At 46.4% G+C, this 25,384-nt stretch overlaps 1 protein-coding gene across 7 annotated transcripts in view; it reads right to left on the bottom strand.

Annotated features, from left to right (window-relative positions):
* The window catches only part of phldb2b (pleckstrin homology-like domain, family B, member 2b), a 140,706-nt gene that overhangs the window by 101,119 nt on the left and 14,203 nt on the right, over positions 1-25,384 (bottom strand). For 6 of the 7 annotated variants that reach the window (XM_069889483.1, XM_069889484.1, XM_069889482.1 and 3 more), the window contains exons 3-5: positions 21,580-21,654; positions 18,371-18,494; positions 15,513-15,695 (exon numbers count right to left, since the gene is read on the bottom strand). In XM_069889483.1, coding sequence (XP_069745584.1) covers positions 15,513-15,695; positions 18,371-18,494; positions 21,580-21,654 — 382 coding nt within the window. Of the gene's footprint in view, positions 1-458; positions 721-15,512; positions 15,696-18,370; positions 18,495-21,579; positions 21,655-25,384 lie in introns of those variants that run through there. The other variant, XM_069889487.1, reaches the window with a different exon arrangement.

Below are 25,384 nucleotides of genomic sequence, written 5' to 3' on the forward strand. Positions count from 1 at the left end.
GTCCTTTCATCATTACAATTGTTCCAGCATTTCCTCTTGACAGCTCATTCCATAGACCCCTCGGTCCCTTTTAAAATGTTCCCCTCACATTTTAACGTATGTCAAGCTGGGAAAAGGACGAAGACTAAGACTATTTACCTTATCTAAACGTCTCATGTCTTTATAAACATCCCCTCCCCTCCAGCCGATTCATATACAAGCCCGCCAGTTCCAGCAACATTCTTGTGAATATTTTCTGCCTCCTTTCCAGCTGAACCTTTCATGCAGCAGCTGGGTGAACAAAACGGCAAAACTCCAAGTGACTCCCCAATATAGTACAGATCAGTCGAGCAAGGTTTAACACACTTGATGGCCAGAACACGAGTAGGTAGGTGATGTAGAACGAGGCTATCTATGTTTGAATAATTCTCCTGCGACTTCCAGTCCCGGTGCCGTGCAGCGGAAAGTTTACTGATTACCTGTTGAATGAGATGTGGAGCCGCCGGGCTTGGCACTCAGTGAGAGAGTTTCTTCGGACAATCTGCAGCTCCCGTCCCGGTCACCAGCAGTCTGCGCGCCGGGGAGGGGGAGGTAGAAGGGAACCCAGCACTCCAGGCGCCGTGGAGGTGCGTCCCGTCCCGGTGCCTTGCGCCTGGAGTCTGGGGTGGGTGCTTCCCTCCGAGATGGGTTGGGGGGTAAACAGCCGGCGGAGCAGACAGGAAACATCCTGCCCTCCCAGCCTGCGCCAACTCCACCCCGAACTCAGGCAGAAAGCGGCAGATACTCACTCAGTCCGGGGGCTCCGAGGGATCCCGGGGGGTTCGCCCTTACTCCGCCCCCCCGCTCACTCCCAGATCAGCAGGGAAACTGCGAGAAGCCAAACTTTGGCGAGAAGAGGAGGGGAAAGGGCAGGGAGGAAGAGGGGGAGAGAGGTAGTGGGGGATTGAGGGGATGGAAGGAGGAGGGGAAAGGGAGGGGAGAGGAGGGGTGAGGGAAGGGAAGGGGGAAGAGGGAAGGGGTAGGGGGAGGGGAAGGGGTAGGGGGGAAGGGAAGAGGGAAGAGGGTAGGGGGGAGGGGAAGGGGGTAGGGGGGAGGGGAAGGGGGTAGGGGGGAGGGGAAGGGGGAAGGGGGTAGGGGGGGAGGGGAAGGGGGAAGGGGTAGGGGGGGAGGGGAAGGGGGGAGGGGAAGAGGGTAGGGGGGAGGGGAAGGGGGAAGAGGGTAGGGGGGAGGGGAAGAGGGTAGGGGAGGGGAAGGGGTAGGGGGGAGGGGAAGGGGTAGGGGGGAGGGGAAGGGGTAGGGGGGAGGGGAAGGGGGAGGGGAAGGGGGAGGGGAAGGGGGGAGGGGTGGGGAGGGGAGAAGGAAATGAATGAGGGGAAGGGAGGAGGAAAGGGGAGAAGAGGGAGGGGGAGAAGAGGGAGGGGGGAGGAGAGGGAGGGGGGAGGAGAGGGAGGGGGGAGAAGAGGGAGGGGGGAGAAGAGGGAGGGGGGAGAAGAGGGAGGGGGGAGAAGAGGGAGGGGGAAGAGGGAGGGGGAGGAGGGAGGGGGGAGGAGAGGAAGGGGGAGAAGAGGGAGGGGGGAGGAGAGGGAGGAGGAGAGGGAGGGGGGAGAAGAGGGAGGGGGAGGAGAGGGAGGGGGGAGGAGAGGGAGGGGGGGAGAAGAGGGAGGGGGAGAAGAGGGAGGGGGAGGAGGAGGGAAGTTAGAGGGTAGGGAGGATAGAGTGGAGGAGGGGGAGGATAGAGTGGAGGAGGGGGAGAAGAGGGAGGGGGAGGAGGGAGGGGGGAGGAGAGGAAGGGGGAGAAGAGGGAGGGGGAAGAGGGAGGGGGAGGAGAGGGAGGAGGAGAGGGAGGGAGGAGGAGAGGGAGGGGGGAGGAGAGGGAGGGGGGAGAAGAGGGAGGGGGGAGGAGAGGGAGGAGAGGGAGGGGGGGAGAAGAGGGAGGGGGGGAGAAGAGGGAGGTGGGAGGGGGAGGAGGAGGGAGGAGGAGGAGGGAGGGGGAGGAGTAGGGAGGGGGAGGAGTAGGGAGGGGGAGGAGGAGGGAAGTTAGAGGGTAGGGAGGATAGAGTGGAGGAGGGTGAGGAAGCATGAGGAGGGTGAGGAAGCAGGAGGAGGGTGAGGAAGCAGGAGGTGGGGAGGAGAGGTAGATGGGGAGAAGGGGAAAGAAGGAAGGGTAAGATGGAAAGGAGGAGGGGAGGGGACAAGAATGAGGTGTGGAGATGAGGGGAGGAAGAGGAGGAGGGTTGAGGAGTGAGATGATTAGGAGGGGAGGAGACTGAGGAAGGTGGTGGGGCAAGAGTGGAGGGGAATGGAGGAGTGGGGAAAGTGAAGTGGAGGGGAAAGAGGATGGGGAGAGGGAAGAGGCCGAGGCAAGGGGAGTGGGGAGATGGGAAGGGGTGTGAGGAGAGAGGGTGTGGAGGGAAGTGGTGTGAGGAGAGAGGGTGTAGAGGGGAGCTGGAGGTGTAGGGGAGGATTGGGAGCAGGAGAGAAGGGGAGGAGGATTGAAGGGGAGCAGGAAAGGGAGGGGACAAGGAGGGGTGGGGTTTGGGAGTGGGAGGAGTGAGGAGGGACAAAGAAGAGGAGGGGGAGGTGAAGCTGGGAGGGATGGGGAAGTGGAGAGGAGAGGAGGTTAGGAGGATAGAGGGGAGGGAGGTGGTTAGGGGGATAGAGGGAACCATCTGTTACCATTGTGTTCAGCGGGGCATCAAGTCCAAGATCCCCCTCCTCCTGGAACTCTGCCTCACTTTCAACACAAATTCCACCATGCAAACTCCTGTATCCTACCTACAATACCGAAGGAGGCCATCCAACCAATCAGGATCCCTTGCTGACTTCCATCAGATCAATCCCATCCAGGCTTTTACCAGATTCATTGTCAGAGAACATACATGACATCACATACAATCCTGGGATTCTTTTTCCTGCAGGTGAGCCAGAATTCCCACTTATTGCCAGTGCAAAGCTGACTCAATGTAAACAAATAAACATATGTAATTGAATTGACTGTGCAATATAGAGAGAGAAAAAAATCAATTAAGTGCAAAGTAAGAGTTCTTAAATCAGTCCCTGATTGAGTTTGTTGTTGAGGAGTGTTACATAGGCAGTAACCATTTCCTGTTATGTCCAAAGCCACATCCAAATGTCCATCAACATCAAGGCACTGCTCAGCCTCTCCAGCCTGCTAATCAGATATGAGCTCACCCACCAGCCAGATCACACACTCCCATTGTCCAGCCCCCTCCTTTACACCCCCAGCTGAGCAGGGCAGGTTATAAAACTGCAGCACCTCAGTTTTACTCTCTTCGCCATGTGTTCACAGGTAAGGGACTAGCAACCCCTTAAGCTAACCAGGGTATTGCTGTAGACACAGCATTGTAGCTATGCTCCCAATTATCAGAGATACAGGAGCGAGTATACCCCCGTAGGTAGCCCACGTGTAGGGTACCCTCCTTTGTCGGAAACCCCCTTTCTCTACAGATGTATTGTAGGGTTGAGATCAAGGTGCTCTCCCACCCCGAGAACTGCTTCTGATTGGATGCTGCTGCTGGGGTAGCCAGCCTGTTTGTTTCTGTGTTTATAAATCCTTTAGTTATCCATTCCCTGTATCTGGACTCGTTTCCATCTGATCGAATCTCAGCACAACAAGAAGTCTAACAGTGGAGGGGTAGCAGCTGTTCCTGAACTGGTGGTGTGAGTCTTGTGGCACCTGTACCTCTTTTCTGATGGTAGCAGGAAGAGGTCCACCCAAGGTTAAAAGTAAAACTGTGGTTCTTTCTGACTGCCTGGGCACGCCACTGTACATCATCCAGTAGGAAGAAAGACAACTTTTCACTGCCATTGTAATAAAGAGAATGCTGGGGACTCTCTGCAGGTCAGGGTGTAGGTGCAGAGAGAATAGCTGGGTTAACCTCTGTCAGTGACCTCACATCAGAACCAGGAAAAATTGGAAAACAAACATCTTTGAAGCTTCATATATATACATAAGAATAGGACCCATTTGGCCCATTGAGCTTGCTCTGGCATTTAATATCATGGCTGATCATGCTGCCTTTCCCCCATAACCCTTAATTCCCCTACTTTGCAATTATCTGTGTTTTAAATATATTCACTTTAAATAGATTTAGAATCATGGAGCCCAGCTTGTCCACACCAGACTACGTGTGTCCTGTTTTAGTCTCATTTGCCTGTATTAGGCACATAGACCTCTAATGCCCTTCTATCCATGGAGCTATCTTAAGAAAAGCTAACACACCTATCTCCACCACTTTGCCAGACAGCTTGTTCCATCTACCCACCACCCTCTGAGTGAACTGTCCCCTCACATCCCTTCTAAATCCCATCCCCTCACCAAACAGACTGCCACTATTCATCCTATCAAAGCCCCAATCCCCTCTCAACCTCCTCCAATCTAAGGAAACAGGTCTAGATTTTCCATTCTTCACAATAACAACTTCCGTAATCCTTGCAACAACTTTGAAAAACCTCTTCTATATCCTTTCCAACTTTATCATATCCTACCTCTAGCTAGTATACCAAAACAGCGAACAATATTCCAAGTGTGGTCTCACCAATGTCTTGTATAATTTCAGCATAACATCCCAACACTCCGACTGATGAAAGTAAGCAACCCGATGTCTTCACTATTCTGTCTACCTGTGCCGCCATCTTTAAAGAACTTGCACCCCTGGGTCCCACTGTCCATAACACTCTTCAGGGCTCTGTAATTAACAGAGTGAGTCTTTCCCTTTTTTGATTTACACAGATGCAGTGCCTTGCAGTTCTCTTTGTGGAAGTGCACTTGCCATTCCTGAGCCCTGTTCCCCATCTGGTCTAGATCCCATTGCAAACCCAGGTTATCTTCTTCACTGTCCATCGTGGCACATAATTTTGTGTCATCGGCAAATATGTACTCACCTTGTCACAAAATTCTTCTCCAAGCCAATATAATTTAAAAAATAATTTTGAGATACAGAACAGTCAGAGTAACAGCCCATGCTTCCCAAATACATTCAAGTGATCAATTAACCTACTGATCCTGTAAGTCGTGGGAGGAAACCTGAGCAACCAGAAAAATCCCCACGTAGTTATGGGGAGAAACTACAGCCAGCAGTAGATTCATACTGGAGTTGCCAGTCCTGTGAGTGTTGTGCTAAATGAGCAGCCCCTAAATAAATACATTTAAATATATAGTCCTGGTTTGAATGACTTAGTGTATTCAGTATTTTCCTTTGCTTTTAAATTTCAGATTTCCTCTGGCATCTTTTGCTTTCCTTTCATGGCTCTTGGTTCCTTGTCGGTTAAGTATCTCTCCACACTGCTACAGCCCCTTTTATTCCACAGTCTTCAACCCTGATGACAAGCCCTCATGAAACAGTTTGGAAGGTGTGTGGGATTGTAGGGGGGGGAGAGTAACTGGGGGAAAGCCCGACCTGGTCTGTAAATACTGCAGATCTGGCACTTTTGTAGTGCCTTACTGTCGGATCTCAGATCTCAAAGCACGTCTAATAAACATATACATTCTCAGCTTCTGGAGCAGAACAGATGTCAACTGTGGCTGAAATGAAAGAAGAGGAACGACACAGCCTCACAAACATTTTACAAACAAGCCTCAGCATCGAGAACTCTGCCTTCCAATGTCTGACTTGACACAAAGTATTTGCTGAAGGTTTCATTTCCCAAAGTTGCCAGCACAGTGAGCAATGCACATAGCTCATTCCCTCTTGATGAAACACCAAGTACCCTGCATACATTCAGTGATATTAAGGCTATTGATTACCTTTCACTTCCGATGGATGCTGTGTGACCTGCTGAGTTTCTCCAGCATTTTTGTGTAATGCATCAGACCCCAGCATATAGAGATTTTCTTGATTAACAGCTTTCACTTAGGTGTCGGGAAGATAATTATAGATAATTTAAAAGTTGAATTATTGTTTGACTGAAGTTTTATTTGAGAAAACCAGAGTAACACTCCCAAACAAAATAAAAAATAAACTCAAGCAGACAAAGAATTGTTGGAAGAACTCAACAGTTCAGGCAGCAGGCAGAAATGGTCAGTCAACAATTTGATCAGGACCCAGCATCAAGACCAAAAGAATGGGTATGAAAACATTGTACCATGAGTTATACCATATTTGTCCTTCATTTGTTCAAAAGATAATAATTTATTTCCCGAAAAACAATTTTCTTTTCTTTTGATCCCTTTTCTCTCCCATTCTCTAGAGCACACATGTCAAACTCTGGTCCGCGGGCCAAATTTGGCCCGTGATATAATTATATTTGGCCCGCAAGATCATATTAAATAAATATTAGAGTTGGCCCGCTGGCCGCCGCGCCAGTATAGCGCATGCACACTGAAGGTGAAAATGAAGACGCCGGAGGTGTGGAGGGATCTCAGAGCCCCGGATCCCGGGGATAGGAGCGCCGCACTCAGCCCACCCGGCTCCCGGACACACAGACGCGGCTGGAGTTGGGGACCATCCTCGCTGGGTCTGCGCTTCAGCGGCGACGCCGGACCGAATGTCTCGTTGGCGATGCCTTCCCCCTCGCTCCGTGCGCAGCGGACCCTGCCTCCCGCTCCTTTTGTTGGAGATGAGCCCGGCGCCATGAGATCGCAGTTTAATCCCTCTCCAACCATGGGAGGGGGGTGGGAGCAACGCGTTCTTCTCAGCCAATTCCTCCACCGACCTGGACGCCGGCGTTTCAACGGGGGGTTCGGGTGCCTTCGTCAGGCGACCGACCTGTTGGTCCAAGACAAGGGGAGAGTGTACAAACTCCACACAGACAGCACCTGAACTCGGGTGAACGTGGAGCTGCGACCCCACATTCCACATCAGGACTGTGTGTAAGATTGGGAGCAGTGAGACGGAAGCTTATTTTGTTCCTGTGATTTAAGCCTTTCTTGGGGTGCGGGGGGAGGGTCCTTCTCTGAACACTTGCCTAACAATTAACCTAATCAGATGTGAAGTTATCACAATACAACAGTTCTCAACCTTTTTCTTTCCACTTGCGTCCCTGTGCCATTGGTGCTCTGTGATTAGTAAGGGATTGCTTAAGGTGGTCTGTGGGTGGAAAGAAAAAGTTTGAAGACCACTGCTTTAATCATCCCTCATTGACTCGTCATGTGCACGGTTTCAGACGCTAAAGGAAATGGGCCAATGACAATGACAGAGTTTATCCAAAACTATTATTAAACATTTATTTTAATAAGAAAAAGTTTAACATTACATATGTTGAAAGAAGAGAAAACATGCAGATGTTGTTGAAAATTTTCAATAAATATTTAGTTCGGCCCTCGACTTAGTCCAAGTTTTTAATTTTGGCCCTCCGTGAATTTGAGTTTGACACCCCTGCTCTAGAGGAAAGGTTATCTATTGTGAAAGGGATTAGTTTATTTTGCATCAATATTAATTTTGGTAGTTGATAATTTGTTTTTTTTCCTTTCTACGTGAATCTTCTTCCAAATGTTGAGCAGATGGTGCAGTACCGGTGAATTCCTATGTTGCACCAGCTTTTCATCCCATTTATATAGTATATGTTCAGGTACCTTCTCCCCTATTTTATCTAGCTCTAATCTGATCCAATCTGGTTTTTCCCTTGTTTGATAAAAATCTGATAGGTATCTTAATTGTGCTGCTCTATAATGATTCTTAAAGTTTGCTAGCTGTAAGCCCCCTTGTTTGTACCATTCTGTTAATTTATCTAGCGCTATCCTCAGTTCCCCCCCCACCTTTCCATAAGAATTTCCTTATTATTTTCTTTAGCTCCTTGAAGAATTTCTCTGTTAGGTGATTTGGTAATGATTGAAATAGGTATTGTATCCTTGGGAAGATATTTATTTTAATACTGAAAACCTACTTGAAGGACAAATTGGGAAGCAGACTGAGGTTACCAGAAGGAAGCAATTTTGAATATGTGATTACAGACACAATGATAATTAAAAGATTTATAACAAACATGTACATCAAACTGCACGAGAAAGAGAACGAGGAAACAAGCTGTAAACCTAAACAAAAATGGGAACAAGATCTAAACATAAAGAATGAAACATGGGAAAAGCTATGCTCCGGAACTATGAGAAATACAATAAACACAAGGTTACGCATGATACAATATAATTGGTTACACGGGCTATACACCACCCCCCAAAAAGTTAAATAAATGGGACCCAACAGTATCAGACAGATGTTTTCGCTGTAAGAAGGAAACGGGAACAACAGTACATGCAATTTGAGCATGTGAGAAAGTGGAAAAGTTTTGGGAAGATCTAAACCAGGTATTAAGTAAAATCACAAAAAGCAACATACCAAAAAATCCAGAGATCTTTCTTCTAAGTAATATAAGAAGTAAAGAACTTGGACTCGATTTGGATGGAGCACAAAAACGATTTATTATGATAGCCTTAGCTGTAGCATAAAAATGTATTATGTCAACCTGGAAATCAGAAGATAACCTGAGAATACAGCAATGGTACATAGAAATGAATAAATGTATTCCATTGGAAAAAAAACATATAATTTAAGAAATAACATCACAGCATTCAAACAAATTTGGGAACCGTACATGGAACACAATAGAGAGGTCCTGCCGCGAACCTCCACCACCTAAAATGACTGAATGAGAAGAAGACAAAATTAACTGACCCAGTGTGTAAAAGTAGAAGACACAAATTTTCTTGTTTATTTTCATTGTGTGACAACATTGTTTAATGTATCATAGATGTTGAACGTTGAGTGAGTGGGGGGGGGGGGGTGAAGGAGGGAAGGAAAGGAGGAGGGTAAAAGAGGAGAAAATGACACTGTATATTCAAGAGGGAAATGTTTGTGTGTATTTTGGTTAATATGGTTCATAGTGTGAAAAATTAAAAAAATTTAAAAAAAAGACCAAAAGAAAGGGGTTGTTATTACATTTATAAAGTGGAGAGAGTCTGGGAGGTGGGGTCTAGAGGATATTGGATAGAGGGTGTGAGAGGTGGAGACCGGAAGAGGGAGACACTAATCAGAAGAGAGGGGGAGAGGAAAAGTTGGAGGGAGAGGGAAATGGTCTCTCCACCCCTCTGTGAATGGAGGAAAGTTTAGGAGAGGTGTCAGAGGCACATACAGAGAAGCTGTTGCCTGGAACGCAACGTCCGGGGTGGTGATGGAGGCTGACACCATGGGAACATTTAAAGAACTCTTAGATTGGTACATGGATGTAAGAAAAATGAAAAGTAATGGGTTGTGAGTGAGGGAAGGGTGAGGTTGATCAAATAAGTTTATATAGGTCAGCACAAAATCGCAGGGTAAAGGGCCTGTACTGTGATGTTCAATGTTTTATGTTCTTCCTGTCTCTCACACCTTCTGTTCAATCATCTCTGGGAACCTCATATGTTTCTTTCCCTCTTTATTTGCTCAATATCACCCCCCCCTCCCCAAGATAAAGGGTTCAGATCCGAAATATTTAATGACCTTTTCTACCCATTCATTAGGTGCTGTTTGACCTGCTGAGTTCCTCTAACAACTCCACATCTGCCCAACATTACAATAACTGTAGCTTTTGTGTTTCTCTACTGAAAAACTCAAGCCTGTCTCTGGAGTGTGACTTGAATGCATTGAACCTTTTATACTCGGAGTTCCATCATTGAGCTCTATGTGCCAGAGTGATGCAGCAGGTGGAGCCACTGCCTCACAGCACCAGAGATCTGGGTTGAACTCCGACCTTAGGTGCTGTGTGTATAGAGTTTCCCATTCTCCCTGTGTTTCCATCAGGTGCACCTGTTTCCTCCCACATCCCAAAGACATGCAGTTTGGTGAGTTAGTTTGTAAATGGGGACAGGAATCTGGGGGAAACTGATGAGAATGTGGGGCAAAGAGGCCACAGGAGAAAACAGAACTTGTTCCGTTCAAGTTTATTAACATCCGATTGTAACAGTACAACCCGAGGAAACAGAGCATTCTCTGGTCCCTGGTGCAACACAATGCAAGCACATATACAGACAAACGATACATATGCACAGTACTTACATACGATATTAAAATAAATAAATACCATATATTCATGCAATCAACAATACCATATAAGTCGGGGGCTTTTGTATGACCTGTGTAAAAGTCAACCCCCCCCCCTATTTTTGAGCCCCGACTGCCCACCCATCTGAGCTCCCAATGCCTCGACCACCAACCCTGGCCTCGGCCGCTTGCCCACCGGAGCTCCCAACGCTTCAGCTGCTCACCCAGCCAAACTCCTGACCACAGAATCTCTCCCCAGCTGCCCATCCACTGGAGGCTCTCAATGCTCCAGCCGTGCTCCCAACCGCAGATCCTCTCCCTGGATGCCCGCCATCTGAAACCCCGACGTCCCAGCTGCCCACCCATCTGAGTTCCCAACCTCAGACCCTCGTCCTGGCCACCCATCTATCTGAATTCCTGATGCCACAGCCACCCGCCCATCCGAGCTCCCAAAGCCAGGACCATAGATTTACCAGCCAGTCCTGGCAAATGAAGCTCCCGATGCATTGAACGATACAGGTTCTTAGCGAGGTCAAACATGTAACATTTGACCCCCACCCTTTTTTTGGCCTGAAAAAGTGGTCCATAAAATTCGACGATTACCCGAGTAAATTCGGTTTTATTGTTAAATAAATGGTTGAGTCACAGAGGATTTGTTTAAGCAGTTTATCAGTGGTTCAGCAATATCACTCCCTGTGGGAAGAAGCTGTTTCTCAGCCTGGTGGGGCTGGCTCTGATATTCCTGTATCGCTTTCCTGACAGGAGTGGCTGAAAGATGCTGTATGTGAAGCAGTTGGGGTCCTCATTAATTTTGCAAGCCCTCTTTAGATTCCAGTTAATCCCATTGATTATGGGATGGGGATCCCCCATCCCCCAATTAATGATCCTCTCTGTCACCTCTATGGTCCTGTCGATTGACCTCCAATCTGATGCTCCAGAGCAACTGATGCAACTGGCCAGGATGCTCTCAATAGAGCTCCTGTAGAAAGCTGACAGGATGGTGGCCTGTAAAATTGCCCACTTCAGCATTCTCAGGAAGTCCAGTTGTTGTGCCTTCATGACAAGTGAGATGTTTTTGTCCAGGGTGGGTCATTGCATAAGTGGACTCTGAGGAATTTTGTGCTCGCCACTCTCTCCACGACTAAGCTATTAATGTGCAGTGAAGAGTAGTTGACCCTGGTCCTCCTGAAGTCCACAATCATCTCCTTCATCTTGTCCACATTGAGACAAAGGTTGTTTTATAGCACCATTTCACGAGATTTTCCACCTCTTCTCTATAGTGCAACCCATCATTGTTGCTGATGAGTCCAACTACTGTTGTGTCAACTGCAAACTTGATGACTGTTGGAACTGGATCTGACATTGCAGTCATAGTTCAGTAGCGTGAACAACAAGAGTGGACTGAGCATCCAGATCTGAGGTGCGCCAGTGCTCAACACAAGAGTGCTCGACGTTCTGCTACCAACCCAGGAAGACTGTGGCTTTTCCATTAGGAAGTTTAGAATCCAACTACAGAGAGGAGTTTTGAGTCCCAATGAGGACAGTTTCTCCATGAGCCTCTGGAGTATAATCGTATTAAATGTCAAGTTGAAGTCAATGAGCAGGTGTTATTATCCAGGTGGGACAGGATAAAGTGGAGTGACAAAGCCATAACATCATCAGTGAAACTGTAAGAAAATTGAAAAAAAGGGTCCAGAATCTCTGGGAGGTGTGTCTTGATGCATTCCATCACCAGATGCTCGAAGCATTTCATAATGGTGGTGGTCAGTGCCACTGGGTGGTAGTCATTGAGGCAGTGATGTGATGAAAATGTCCATAAGAACCTCCGTCAGTTGTCTTCCCAACCCTCAGTACTCAACCAGGTATGTTGTCTGGTCCCGCTGTCATGTGTGAGTTCACCTTGAATAGGGTTCTCCTCATCTCTGCCACATTTATACAAAGGTGAACCTATACAAGGTTCATGAGGGGGATACAGAGCTTTGTTTGGCAATAGCCTCTTCTTCTTGTCGAACCATGCATAGAAGGTGCAGTCTGTCAGGAAAGGAGGTGTTGTTGAGGTTGACTCACAAGATTCTCTTGTGGTCTGTTATTATTCTGATCCCTTGTCACACGCGCCTTGTGTTGCCTGTTTCACCCTGGCTGACCTTAGTGCCAGCTAGTCTCCTGTCCTGAAGGCTTCATCTCGAGCTCTAAGAATTGCATGGACCTCTCCATCTAACCATGGTTTCCAGTTAGCCTTGGTTGTGTAGCATTTGATCTCCATGACATCCTCAATGCATTAGCTAATGTAGCCAGTCACTGAGCTTGTGTACTCCTTGATGTTTACATGGCCATTGTAGGTGGCCGCCTCCCTGAAAACACTCCAGTCCATGATCTCAAAGCAGTTCTGTGGCACTCCTAGGCCGATCCCCACCCCCAAGGCCTTGTCCTGGTCTCCCTGTGAACTGGCTTTGTCTGTTTTGTCCACAGTCTGTATGGAGGTGTTAGTAGGACAATTAATGTGATCGAGTAAACAAGGTGGTGGCAAGGGGAAGCCTACTTCACACCAGGGACATGAATGTACACCTGATCTGGAGTGTTCTCTCCTCTGGTGGCAGTGGACATGCTGTTAACACTGTGATAGAAGAGTTTTCAGATTGGCATGTTTTAAGTTGCCAGCTATTACTTGCACATATTCAATAGGCTGACTGGCCTCCTGCTTTATGAAATATGAACATATTATGAATACGAAAATAACTGGCTAACAGGAAAAACATAGATGAGGCATAATTACTTATGCCTTTCTCTTGCAGGCAAGTTTAAATCAGTGGTGTTGTATGATTGGTGCTAGAGTTTCAATTTCTTACAATTATATAAAAGACTTGGATAAAGAAGCCAATGGTTTGGTTGTTCAATTTGCAAATAACTCAAATATGGAAACAAGCTGTGAAGAGGACAATGTTTCTCTACACCTCTTTGTGGTCTCCTCAAGTGAATTAGCAAAGATCTAGCAAATGGAGTATAATGTGGGAAGACACGAAACTTGTCGCTATAGCCGGAAAAATAAAAGAAGCAAATGATCTAAAGAGAGATGACACTAGAACCCGAGGGTCTAGTTCTGTGCTGTAAAACACTGGCCACCGTCTTATACAGTTGTAACATGACATCCCACTCTTGAACTCAGTGCTCTGACCAATGTCTTCACCACCATTTTCAGAGAACTATTTACCTGTCTATTCTAAATTGTGGCTGTAGGGGTGGCACACATATCGTAGCTGCTAGCGCAAGCAAGGTGTTATGGTTTCCTCCCACATTCTGAAGATATACAGGGTTTGTAGGTTAACTGGTCACATAGATGTATTTGGATGGCGCAGACTCATGGACCAGAAGGGCACACCATGTTGTATCTCTGATGGAATTAAGCAATCTCAAGAACCCTACCATTTCCTGTGCGAGTCTTGCCCTGATTTAACTTTTAAAAGTCCAACACCTCAAACCTGTCTGAGTTAAATTCTATCTACCATTCCTTGTCCCATTTCCCCAGTTGGTCTAGATCCTGTTGTAAATGGTTTGTTGTTTAATCCTCAAGGAATTGAATAAAATACTGGGCACCACTTCTGAAGTACTGTGTACAGCATTGCTTTCCTTATTTCAAAAAAGAAGTGAATGCATTGGAAGCAGTTGCAAGATTTACTGACAATGCCTGACATGGGTGAGTTGTTTCATAAGGAAAGATTGGACAATTAGGTTTGCATCATCAGAAGCTTAGAAGAGAGACAAAGGACCTGATTGAAACACTGAAGATCTTGAGGGCTTGATGGATTGGATGCAAGAGAATCGAGAATTTGGGGGGAGACACTGTTCAATTAGAAATGGCCACTTATTTAAGGCAGACATTAGGCAATTTTATTTTCTCTCTGGGAGCTTTTGGAACTCTCTCAAAGGGCTCTGAATATTTTTAAGAAAGTGGTAAATAGATTCTTGATAAGTAATAGGGTGAATGGTTATTGGGGGTGGACAGGAATGTCAAGTTAAGGTTGGAATCTCATCAACCAAGAATTTATTAAAAAGTGGAGTATGTTCAAGGGGCCGACTCCTGACACTGACTTCTATGCCAACAGTGCACACATTGAGTGGAGTGAAGGTTCTCTTCTGTGGGCACTAGTGAATTACCTGTGCTTTCACACCACAAACACCCCAAATATTTTCATGACTTTTTTCCAGTTTAAAAGAGTAATTGAATTCAGTTCAAAACTGAACACAATTGAATTTAACTTCAAGTAAAGAATTGCTGGAAGAACTCAGCAGGTCAGACAGCATTCACAAATAGAAATGGTCAGTCAACTTTTCAGATTGGGATCCTTTATCAAGACTAAAGGGAAGGGGTTTATCAAGGAGAAAAGAAGCTGGGGGAGGGGTTACCACTTTCTTCCATAGTATCATGGCATCCCACAGATCAAAACAAGTCCATCATTCACGAAGTTCAAACATCATTCCTACTATCCCTGCACGCATCGGCAAGAAGGAAGCCAACAACATAAAGGACCCCATTACCCTGGGGTAATGCAACCTTCTGCCTTAAAGTACAGAAGCCTAAACCTCCAGATTCAAGAACATGGCTATCAGGTTCTTAACTTCCTTGTACGACCCTGATTCCAACCATCAACTACTCAGGACCTACCAAAAGATCTGTCCACACCATTTTTTTTTACACTCACTGCAAATGTGAATTATTATAACAAGTTTATTGTCATAAACATTGTACAATGTACACATGCATTGAAATTCTTACTTACTGCAGCCAAACAGATAATTAATTATAAAAAGACAACTATAGTATACATTAGATTACATTGAAAAATATCCATCTATCTTTTATAATTATTTCTTTCTCTGGCTTGACATTTAATGTATTACAGTTGGTGTACCTTACATACCTATTTAACACACCCTTTCTCCCTGGCACATCACAGATGACCTCCCTTTCTGAAACATGCCCTTAGTCTCCCTGACACACATGCTCTTTTCCCCACTACCCCTCTTTCTGACACACATCACCTCACCCCGACACACAACCATTCTTCCCTGCTCACACCTCCACTCCCCAGCACAACCACCATTTCCTCGACATAGTCCCCACTTCTTGGCAGACAACCCTCCCTGGCAGACACCCCGTCTCCTCTGCAAATCCCCCACTCCTCAACACACACTCCTTCTACCCAACACAATCCCCCACCCCGGCACATGACCCCTCTCCCTGGCAGACTCCCCCTTTCCCTGGCACACTGCTCCTCCCCCTGACTCATGCCCCCCTCATCACAGCACACTCCCCTTCTTCTTATTACACGTCCTCTCCCCCCAGCACACACTCCTTCTCCCCACCACTCATCCCCTCTCCCTGGCACACACTCCATTTCCCCAAATTGCCTCCTCCCCTGTCCCCCAACACATCCCCCTCTCCCAGCACACATTCCATACCCCTCTCCCCAATACACTCCCCCTCACCCCAATGCACCTGTCCAACCTCAGGACAGTGTGAATGGCACAGGCTGAGGCTCTGATTGCAGGGTCTGCACCTACCTTGGGTCAGTTGTGTGGGCTCTCTCACCAGAAACCCATCCATGGTGCAGAAGTTCCCACACGGGTACAGCTTGATCACCCCCTGTTCATTTTCAATGTAGCAGTGCTCAGAGGACACATCCTCCCCTTGGATTATAACATCCTGAGGTACAACAGCATCTTCAGTGCCAATCCTCGTCTTGCCTGAGGACCAAATACAGATTGTAACTTCTGTGGCTATTAAGATTGTACTACCCTCAAGCCAGAGGTAAACCATTCTCTGAAATGGAGTGCCCACATCCTCACTATCCCACGCCACTCAGAATTTACAGCACAGGAACTCCATCAGCTTACTTGATGAGTGGTGATGGGCAGTCAGAAAGGCTCCTGGGATGATCACTGCCTCAGCTGCTGCAGCCTGGGCTTGATACTGACCTCCAGTGCTGTCTGCAGGTAGTAGGTGTGTGTACCGCTCTGGGGACCTGATGTGCAAGGGGTTTCATTGAGGTGCTCATCTTCTGGGATACATAATCCCTCAGGCACATGGATTACTTTCTGGGATTTGGCTATTAGATAAGGCAGCAAAGAGGGAGGGGAGATGTGGAAAGGGAATGAAATGGTAGGAGATGGGAAGGAGGGTCATGAGGAGAAGGGTGCAGAAGAAGAAGTGAATGATGGAAGAGGTTGGGGGGGTGAAGGGATGGGAGAGGGAAGGGGGAGAGGAAGCAAGAGAAGAGAGGGGAGGAGAGGTGAAGGTGAGGATGAAGGAGTGGAGGTGAGGCGAGGAGAATGGAGGAAGGCAAGGAGTGGCAGATGAGTGAGGGAGAGAACATGGACAACACTTACTGAACCAGAATGAGAGAGACAGAGGGAGGTGGTGTTCAGAGAGACATACCCACAGAAAGAGAGAGAATGGGAAGCAGCAAAAGGGAAGAGAGTAAAGTAGGTGTCTGTGTGGGTACAAACAATTAAACTCTGCCAAAGAACATGGGCACCTGATCTTGGACCATCTTGTAACAAGACCTGTTGCCATGATGAATCCTTCTTCAACATAGCAGCTGATACTACCCCTGGTCCTCCTGCACCCGTCCCTTCAACCAGCACAGGGCAGCTCCCCCTCTCATCCCTCCCCAGAACGAAGGTGGACTGCACTCACAGAAATGTAACTGAGATTCATCCTCCAGCAGAATGATCCTGGTGTTTAGCAAATGCAAAACTGCAGGACACACAGTTCACAAAACACCCTTATGGGCACTTGTGCACATGTCACAACAAGTTGGTTTGCATGTGGAGCAGGTAATCAGAAAGACAAATGGGACATCGGCCTTCATTGCCAGGGGGATTGAGTTTAAGAGCAGGGGAATTTTGCTGCAACTGTACAAGGTACTGCTGAGGCTGTCCCTGGAGTACTGCATACAGTTCTGGTCTCCTTAATTAAGAATAAATATAATGGCTTTGGAGGTGGTGCAGAGGAGGTTCACCTGGTTGGTGCTTCACTGTCTGGTATGGGAAGTGCTCTGCCCAAGATGACAAGAAACCATGGAGAATTGTGAACGTGGCTCAGGACATCACAAACGTACCCCTCGCCTCTATGACTAACTATAACTCCCACTACCTTGGAAAAGCAGCCAATATATTTTTTAAAAACTCATCTCACCCAGCCACACTCTTAACCCACCTCCCATCAGAAAGAAGATTCATGTGTGAAATCAAGTACCACCAGATTCAAGGAGTTTCTTTCCTGTCATTATCAGACTCTTCAATGTGCCTTAATAAATTCATTGCCTTTGCTCCATATCAATTGATGTCTCTCCGTAACTCTGCAGTTTTGTACTGTGTCTTAAATGTTGTCCAATGTATGAGATGTCTAACAGGACTGCTCGCAAAAAAAAGCTCCATCACTGCATCCTAGCCCTTGGGGGACAGTGTGTTCCGGATTTCAGAACAAAAGCCAGCTGCCCCAGATTTAAGCCCACTCGAATTGTGCTGCCATATTCACCCCCTTCCAGTCGCGCTGCCGTCTCTCCCTCTCCCCACCCACCTGAGTCATGCTGCCGTCTCTCTCCCCCCCCACCGCTCGCCCGAGTTGCGTTGCTGTCTCTCTCCCCCCTCCACCCCCCAAGTCGCTCGTCTCCAACAAAAGGAGCGGGAGGCAGGGTCCGCTGCGCACGGAGCGAGGGGGAAGGCATCGCCAACGAGACGTTCAGTCCGGCGTCGCCGCTGAAGCGCAGACCCAGCGAGGATGGTCCCTAACTCCAGCCGCATCTGTGTGTCCGGGAGCCGGGCGGGCTGAGTGCGGCACTCTGATCCCCGGGATCCGGGACTCTGAGATCCCTCCACACCTCCAGCGTCTTCATTTTCACCTTCAGTGTGCATGCGCTATACTGGCGCGGCGGCCAGCGGGCCAACTCTAATATTTATTTAATATGATCTTGCGGGCCAAATGTAATTATATCATGGGCCAAATTTGGCCCGCGGGCCAGAGTTTGACATGTGTGCTCTAGAGATTCTGGAGTGGATTTAGGATAGAAATAAAGAGTAACTGCTTCTCTTAGGGAGTAGTGAATCTGTGGAATTCTCTGCCCAAGAAAGCAGTAGAGGCCACCTCATTGAGTGAGTTAGATTTTTGAATAGTAGTGGAATTAAAGGTTATTGGGAACAGACAGTGAGGTGAACTGAGTCCATGCCCAGATCAGCCATGATCTGATTGAATGGCGGACCAGACTCGATGGACCAGATGTCCAATTCCTGCTGCTATTTCTTGAGATCATGCTAGTTGATGGGATATCTCTTCCCTCTGAGGTTCATGCAAGTGACCTGAACTCCATCCAAAGTCAAGAATATTTGTGGATCAGCCGGTGTCATCGGCTGTCTTGTACCTTCGTTAATTGGCAGCAATGTGATGGCGATGCTCAATCGTCCTCGTCCCAGACTCACGAGATGGGGTCTCTCTGATTGCATCTTCAAACCCTTCCCGATGTCGATGATGTCCAATGAAGTGCTCTGTGAATGAACCAAAACCAGTGTCACTCCCACTGCTCTCCCCTCTGTCTTTTCACCACTTTACATGAAAGTTACATGAGGAAAAACTGCAGACAATCTGGACACAGAAAGATCCCACTGAGGATGAGTTTATAGCCCTGTATGCAAGTACAATCTGCAGATACACTGAAATTCTTGCTTACAAATTGCAATGATAACAACTTAATCTTCATGCACATTGTACAAAATACTGTACATATTCACCAAATTTTGCTTGCTACAGCCGAATGGGTATTGTAAAGACAAATTTTAACAGTAAACTAATTTTTTGGGCTTGCAAAATGGGTAAGGACCACAACCATACTGCAGACATCTTTCAGCTACTCCTGTCGGGTAAGAGATACAGGAGTATTTGAGCCAGGCTGAAAAACGGCTTCTTCCCACGGGCAGTGAGACCGCAGAACAACTGATGAACTGCTCATACAAACCCTCTGTGTCTCTACTATTTATTTAACAATAACTGTCATTTATTTTAATATTTGGACATACTGTATGTATAAGTACTGTGCATATGTATCATTTGTCTGTGTTATGTCTGCATGTGTGCTTGCAGGGTGTTGCACCGAGGACTGGAGAATGCTGTTTCGTCAGGTTGTAATTGTACAATCAGATGATAAATAAACTTGAACTGAATTAAATTAATACAGTAGATAATAAATATTCACAGTAATCCTCGTGCTAGAAAAGTGACATGCAGACAGTCCATGAAGAGTGTACCAAAAGGAGGTTCAAAAGACTGATAGCTGTTAGAAACTGTCTTGAACCTCGAGGTGTCAGTCTTCAGGCTTTTGTACCTTCTGCCCAAAGGTAGCAGTGAGAAGAGGCTGTGACCAGTTTGACAGGAGTCCTTTATGATCTTGACTTCATTCTTAAGGCATCACCTCACAAAGATATCTTCAAAGGATGAGAGGTCAAAGCCTACGATGGACATGTCTATGTTTACTACATTCTACAGCCCTGTACATTTGCATGACCAAACCAGCCTGTGATATAACCAGCCAATATACTTTCCACAATGTACCTGTGGAAGTTTGATAGAATTACTGACAACATGCCTCATCTCCTTAGACCGCTTAGACAGCAGAGGTGTTGGTGAGCCTTCTTCACGGTTGCCTCGTTGTAATGAACCTAGGAAAGTTCTGCTGAGATGTGGACTCCTTAAACCTTGAAGATTTCAACCATCTCTACCTCCTTCCCATCAATGCAGATAGATGTGTGGTCCCTCAGCTTTTCCAGTGCTGTATGCCATGCTCAAATACTAACTGAATAAAAGTCACAGAAGTGTTTTGAGTTTTCACCAGTAAAGATCTACATTCGCATTAGACTTTAAAACTTGCTCTTTCAGAATGCGGCGTTGTGCTGCTAATCAACTGCATAATTCATGGTCACATGATTAAACCTACTGATGAGTAGTACGACTGGCTAATGTGAACCCTTACTGGTGAGTCATAGGGCTGAAGGGCCTGTTTCTGTGTTGAATAGTTCCATGCCTCAATGAGAATAGGTTGGTTGGGTTGGGTAGGGGAATGCCATTGTGCGAATTGCTCTGTGAGCTAATGTCAACTCAATGGGCCAACTTGTATGAGGGCTATTTCCTGTTCTTCCAGTGAACTGGGAAGACATGGTGAAAGCAGATTTGGCTGGTCTTTTCCAGTTCTTTGAGATGTCCAATGTCAATGTACTCTCCCAGGCCAACTTCCTCAGTGTCGATGCCCTAGTTTCATTCACTCAGCCTCACCATTCCCAAGCCTGAGGCCTGATTCCCCAAACTCTATCCTGATGAAGAGGTCATTAAGCGGAGAGAGGAGATCGTTCAGAACCTCCTTAGAAAAAGTCAACACTCCCCAGTGATTCCTGGGGAACCTTGACACCTGACCATTCAAGATCAAGATGAAACATTCGAGATGGTATGTACAACTATCAGGCTCTTGCAGCTCCCAGCAATTCCTTCACCAAAACATAACTTCAAGAACATCACATATCCATCTGCTCTTTCATTTCCAAATGTGAATATTTATTATTTTTCCCCTTATTTCTATATATTTTTTCTCTTTTAATGTATTGTGTTTTATGTTGCTGCAACAAATAAGATTTTCATTTGCATCGATACATTATACTCCTGTATTTGATTGACCAGTTACTGTGGTGTATTAAAAAAAAATACAAAGAAATGGACATTTGAAGTCTTTGGGCTCATTAACTGTGGTTTCGAGTTTATTGTCATGTGTACCGAGGTACAGTGAGAAAGTTCCTTTTGAGAGGAGTCTAGCTCATCAGCCCTAACATTGTACAGCAGTGAAAACAGTTGAGTTCAATGTTACAGAAAGAGATCAGTTATAACAGAACAAAGGCAGCATTATTTTCCTGGTGGGAGGTTCATTCGGAAGTCTGGTAACGGCAGGATAGAAACCCTCTTCTAATCTGGTGGTGTGCGGTCTCACACTCGTGAATCTTCTTCTTGATGGGAGAAAGATGAAGAGAATATGGCCAGGGTGGGATGTGTCTTTTACTATGTTACGCAGACAAAGAATTGCTGGAGGAACTCAGCAGGTCAGGCAGCATCCATGGATAGAAAGGGTCAGTCAACATTCTGAGTCAGAGCCATTTATCAAGAGTCATAGAGCACAGAACAGGCCCTAAATATTTGCACTCTCACCTTAATCTCCTTATAAGATATCTCACCTTAACATTATTAAGTGTTTGAATATAATCAATCAAAGTCCCATTTGCTCTTTGAAGAAATCAAAGCAATACTGTGACAAAAATCAAACATCAAATCTAAATTTTTCCTTTAACCAATGCCTAAAAGACTTGAGTTTCGATGAAGGGTTCAGGCCTGAAACGTTGAATATTTCTACCAAAGGATGCTGTCTGACCTGCTGAGTTCTTCTAGAACTTCTTTATCTGCTCAAGATTTGCACTTCTCTATATTGCCTGCTTTTCCAAGGCAGCAGGAGTTGTAGACTGAATCGATGACTTCATGTGATGGTCTGAGCTGATGTTGATAGTTTTTTTGAAGGACTGATTCTCACTACCAGACACTCACTTTTAGCATCCCCAGATCAGTTCTTGGTTCCTCCTTTTCTTCCAAAACTTTCTTATCTTCAGACTTCCCCATCTCCTGCAAAAAAAAATTTAAAAACACATGCCAGTTTTGGTTAAAGGTCCAAACAATGGAAAGAATGCAGAATTGGAGACCATTCAGCTCCATCCTCATCAGCAAACCAGCCCCTGTAAACTTCTCCTTTTCCACTAAGTCTGCCTTCCTGTGGAAACTTATTGTAGATCACTCAGTATGTTTTGAAGGCATGTATTTCTGGATCAGAGTGCTTTGCAGTGCATTACATGCAGTTCGAAGCAATGCCGTTGATCTTAAATCTGGTCACTGCTTTCCCATTTGTGGAAGCAATTCTCCTTATGCAGCCATGAAAGATGGGGGTGTTAAGATTGATGTTGGGGTTGGGATCCCTGTTTGAGATATACTGTAATCGACTTGAACAAAAAAGTAGGTGGGAGGATTAGTAGCTTTGCAGATGACTCTTATTTTGGCAGAGCTGTGGACAATTGAGGAGGATTACAAATAATACAACAGGAAGTTGATCAGTTCCAGATAAAGTCAAGGAAAAAGCAGGTGGAGTTAATCCAGAGAAGTGTGAGATGTTGAGGTCAAATGTTAGGAGAATGTATACAAGTACTGGCAGGACTCTTAAAAGCTTTGATGTACAGAGGAATTCTGGAGGCGCCAGGTCCTTGCCAGACAAGTCGATAGAGTGGTAAAGAAGATGCAGGGCATGCTTGGCTTCAATGGGCGTGGGATTGAGTCTGAAAATAAAGAGGTCATGTTGTTGCTCTATAAAACTTTGGTAAGAGTATTGTGAATAATGCTTCTCAACTCATTACAGGAAAGACGTGGAGGGTTGGGAAGGAACAGAAGAGGTTGACCAGGATGTTGCCTGGTTTAGAGGGTATGAGTTATGGTGAGAGGCTGGACAAACTTGGGTTACTTTCTTTGGAGCGTCAGATGCTGAGAGGTGACCTGATTAAGGTTTTTAAATCATGAGAGGCATTGATAGGGAGGACACCAGAAACTTTACCCAAGGAAAATTAGAAGGCATGTGTTCAAAGTTTGGGGGAAGATGTTTCAGAGAGATGTGCAGCACCTCCCTGTAACCTCCCCCATCCCTATAACCAGTCCCCCTGCTCATCCCTTTAACCTTCCCCATCCCTTTAACCTTCCCCCGTCCCTGAAACCTGACCCCGTCCCCATCTCTGCAACCTGCCCGCTTCCCCATCCCTGCAACCTGCCCGCTTCCCCATCCCTGCAACCTGCCCGCTTCCCCATCCCTGCAACCTGCCCGCTTCCCCATCCCTGCAACCTGCCCGCTTCCCCATCCCTGCAACCTGCCCGCTTCCCCTCTGCTATCACAGTAAGCTGCCCCCTTTCCCTGCACTGTACTGATCTCCTCCCCATCAGCTGCCTCAGTGTCCCGTTCCAGAATTCCCTCCCAAAACCTGTTTTCTGCTATCAACACACACACACACACACACACACACACACACACACACACACACACACACACACACACACACTCACTGGCCAGAAACCTCGTCCTGTTGCTGTCACCTGTCTGGCTCTCCTCCTGTGGAAGAGCCTGATAAGGGTGAATCAGTGTTTGGTCTGTGTGACCAAACCCTAATGATCACCAAATGGATGCCACACAGCAGGCCATTACACAAGTAGTTAAAAACCTGCATCTCACTCTTTCCAAACAACCCTTAACACTGGCCCCACAGGAAGGAATTCACCATAAATTGATTCTGCAGATGGAAACTTGTTTGGTGTCTGGTGCACTTTGATGCATTGTTTCATACACTTCAGGAAATCTGGCCCCTCCTTTGTCAAGCTGAGCCAAAGGCAGAGAAAGGAACAGCACTGATCCCACATCATCTAATATATCCCAAAGCCAGCCCACGCCTGGAATTCTGACCTTTCTGGACTTGATATTGCAATAGAACTTTTGGTGCACAAAGCCACGATTCATTGACACAGAGAAAGAACAAAAGAGGACTGGCCCTGAAATGAACAACACAGGCAATGACGTTGAGGATGAGTGGCCTCTGGGTGACCACTGGTAGCAAATCATTCAACCAAAGCAGGAATGCAAGCAGCACCCTCATTGGAGGATGGGCTCAGGGCCTGTTAATAGGCCTCCCATAGCACACACCCAGCCTTCTCAGCTGCAGGGTTTCAACCAATAGTTCACACACCAGGAAAACACAGCAACCCAGGAGGTAGAGCAACACTGCCTTCACTCTGATTCAAGGATCTGGAGATGCTACTCTTTTACCATGTCTCAATCAGACACCGATCCCTCCATCCCACTCTACCCCCTTTCCCTGTCTCAGTCAGACACTGGTCCCGCCATCCCACTGTACCTCCTTGCCCTGTGTCAGTCAGACACTGATCCTTCCATCCCACTATACCCCCTTTCCCTGTCTCAGTCAGACACTGATCCCTCCGTCCCACTGTACCCCCTTGTCCTGTGTCAGTTGGAAACCGTTCCCTCAATCCTATTCAATCCCCTCACTCCGTGTCAGTCGGAAACTGATCCATGTCCCACACATCCTTTCTTTGTGGCAATCAAACTCTAAACCTTTAGTTCAGCATCAATGTAACATACTATATTTTTCCTAGTACTAACTGAATATTTATTATCTTTCTTTGTATTAATTATCTCTTTTCAATATAATGTACACTATTGCAATGTTTTAATATAAAGCACCTGTTCAGCTGCAGGAAGTAAGAATTTTGGTGCATGTGTACATTGCATAATATTCGTTACAATAAATTCATTATCATTATGAGTCCAAAGATTAGGACCAATCCAAACTTAATACTACTCTTCCCTGATATTCCAACCAATCTCATCATTTACCCATAGTCGCAATTACAAGTGAATCTTACTGCCCACTTTCTATCTATGGGCCTGTATGGATAATCAAACCCTCCCAAATGCCCAGTGTCACCCCAGGCTAATCCCACTGTACACATGAATCCTGATGGTATCCCACCATTCCCTCTCATTCCAAAGCCCAATATCAACATGAAAATATACTCACAATCACACTCTCCTTCCAGTCTGGCATCAATTTAAATTTCCACTCTGCTCTTGCACCCGAGTGGACCTGGATTACTTGGAGCCTAATCCCACTTTCTCTGTTTCCCTGCCTCTGGGAACACCCCTCTTGCACCCATCCAATTTTCCCTCAAAAACTTCAGTGAGTCCACCCCACGTGCCAGCTTGTAATGTAAGAACATGAGAAACATGAGCAGGAGTCGGCCATCTGGCCTGTTGAACCTGCTCCGCCATTCAATAAGATCATGGCTTATCTGGCCATGGACTCAACTCCACTTCCTTCCTATTGCACATAAGCCTTAAAAATCTGCCTGTCTTAAGTACATTCTACTCCTTGGGTGGAAAATTCCACATATTCACTATTCTCTGGGAGAAGCAGTTCCTCCTCATCTGTCTTAAATCTACTCCCCTCAATCTTATGTCCCTTAGTTCTTGTCTTACCTGCCAGCTTCCCTGTTTCAGCCTTATTTATTCCTTTCATAATTTTATTTAAATAAATTAGTTAAATTTGTGAGTTTTTTTTTCCTCCCATCCTCTCACAGTGACAACTTTGAACATTGAATCCTCACTGCTGACCATTTGAAGAGCGAGTCATCTTTCTCCCTCTTGCCGTATGAATTGCAACGATTTAAAAATACCAATCAATTTCACCTCAGCCTCTCAGCTTCTGCAGAAATAGCCTTTGTTATTCCAACCGCTTCCCAAACGACACTT

This window comes from Narcine bancroftii, chromosome 7 (genome assembly GCF_036971445.1).
Source record: "Narcine bancroftii isolate sNarBan1 chromosome 7, sNarBan1.hap1, whole genome shotgun sequence".
Lineage (NCBI taxonomy): Eukaryota > Metazoa > Chordata > Chondrichthyes > Torpediniformes > Narcinidae > Narcine > Narcine bancroftii.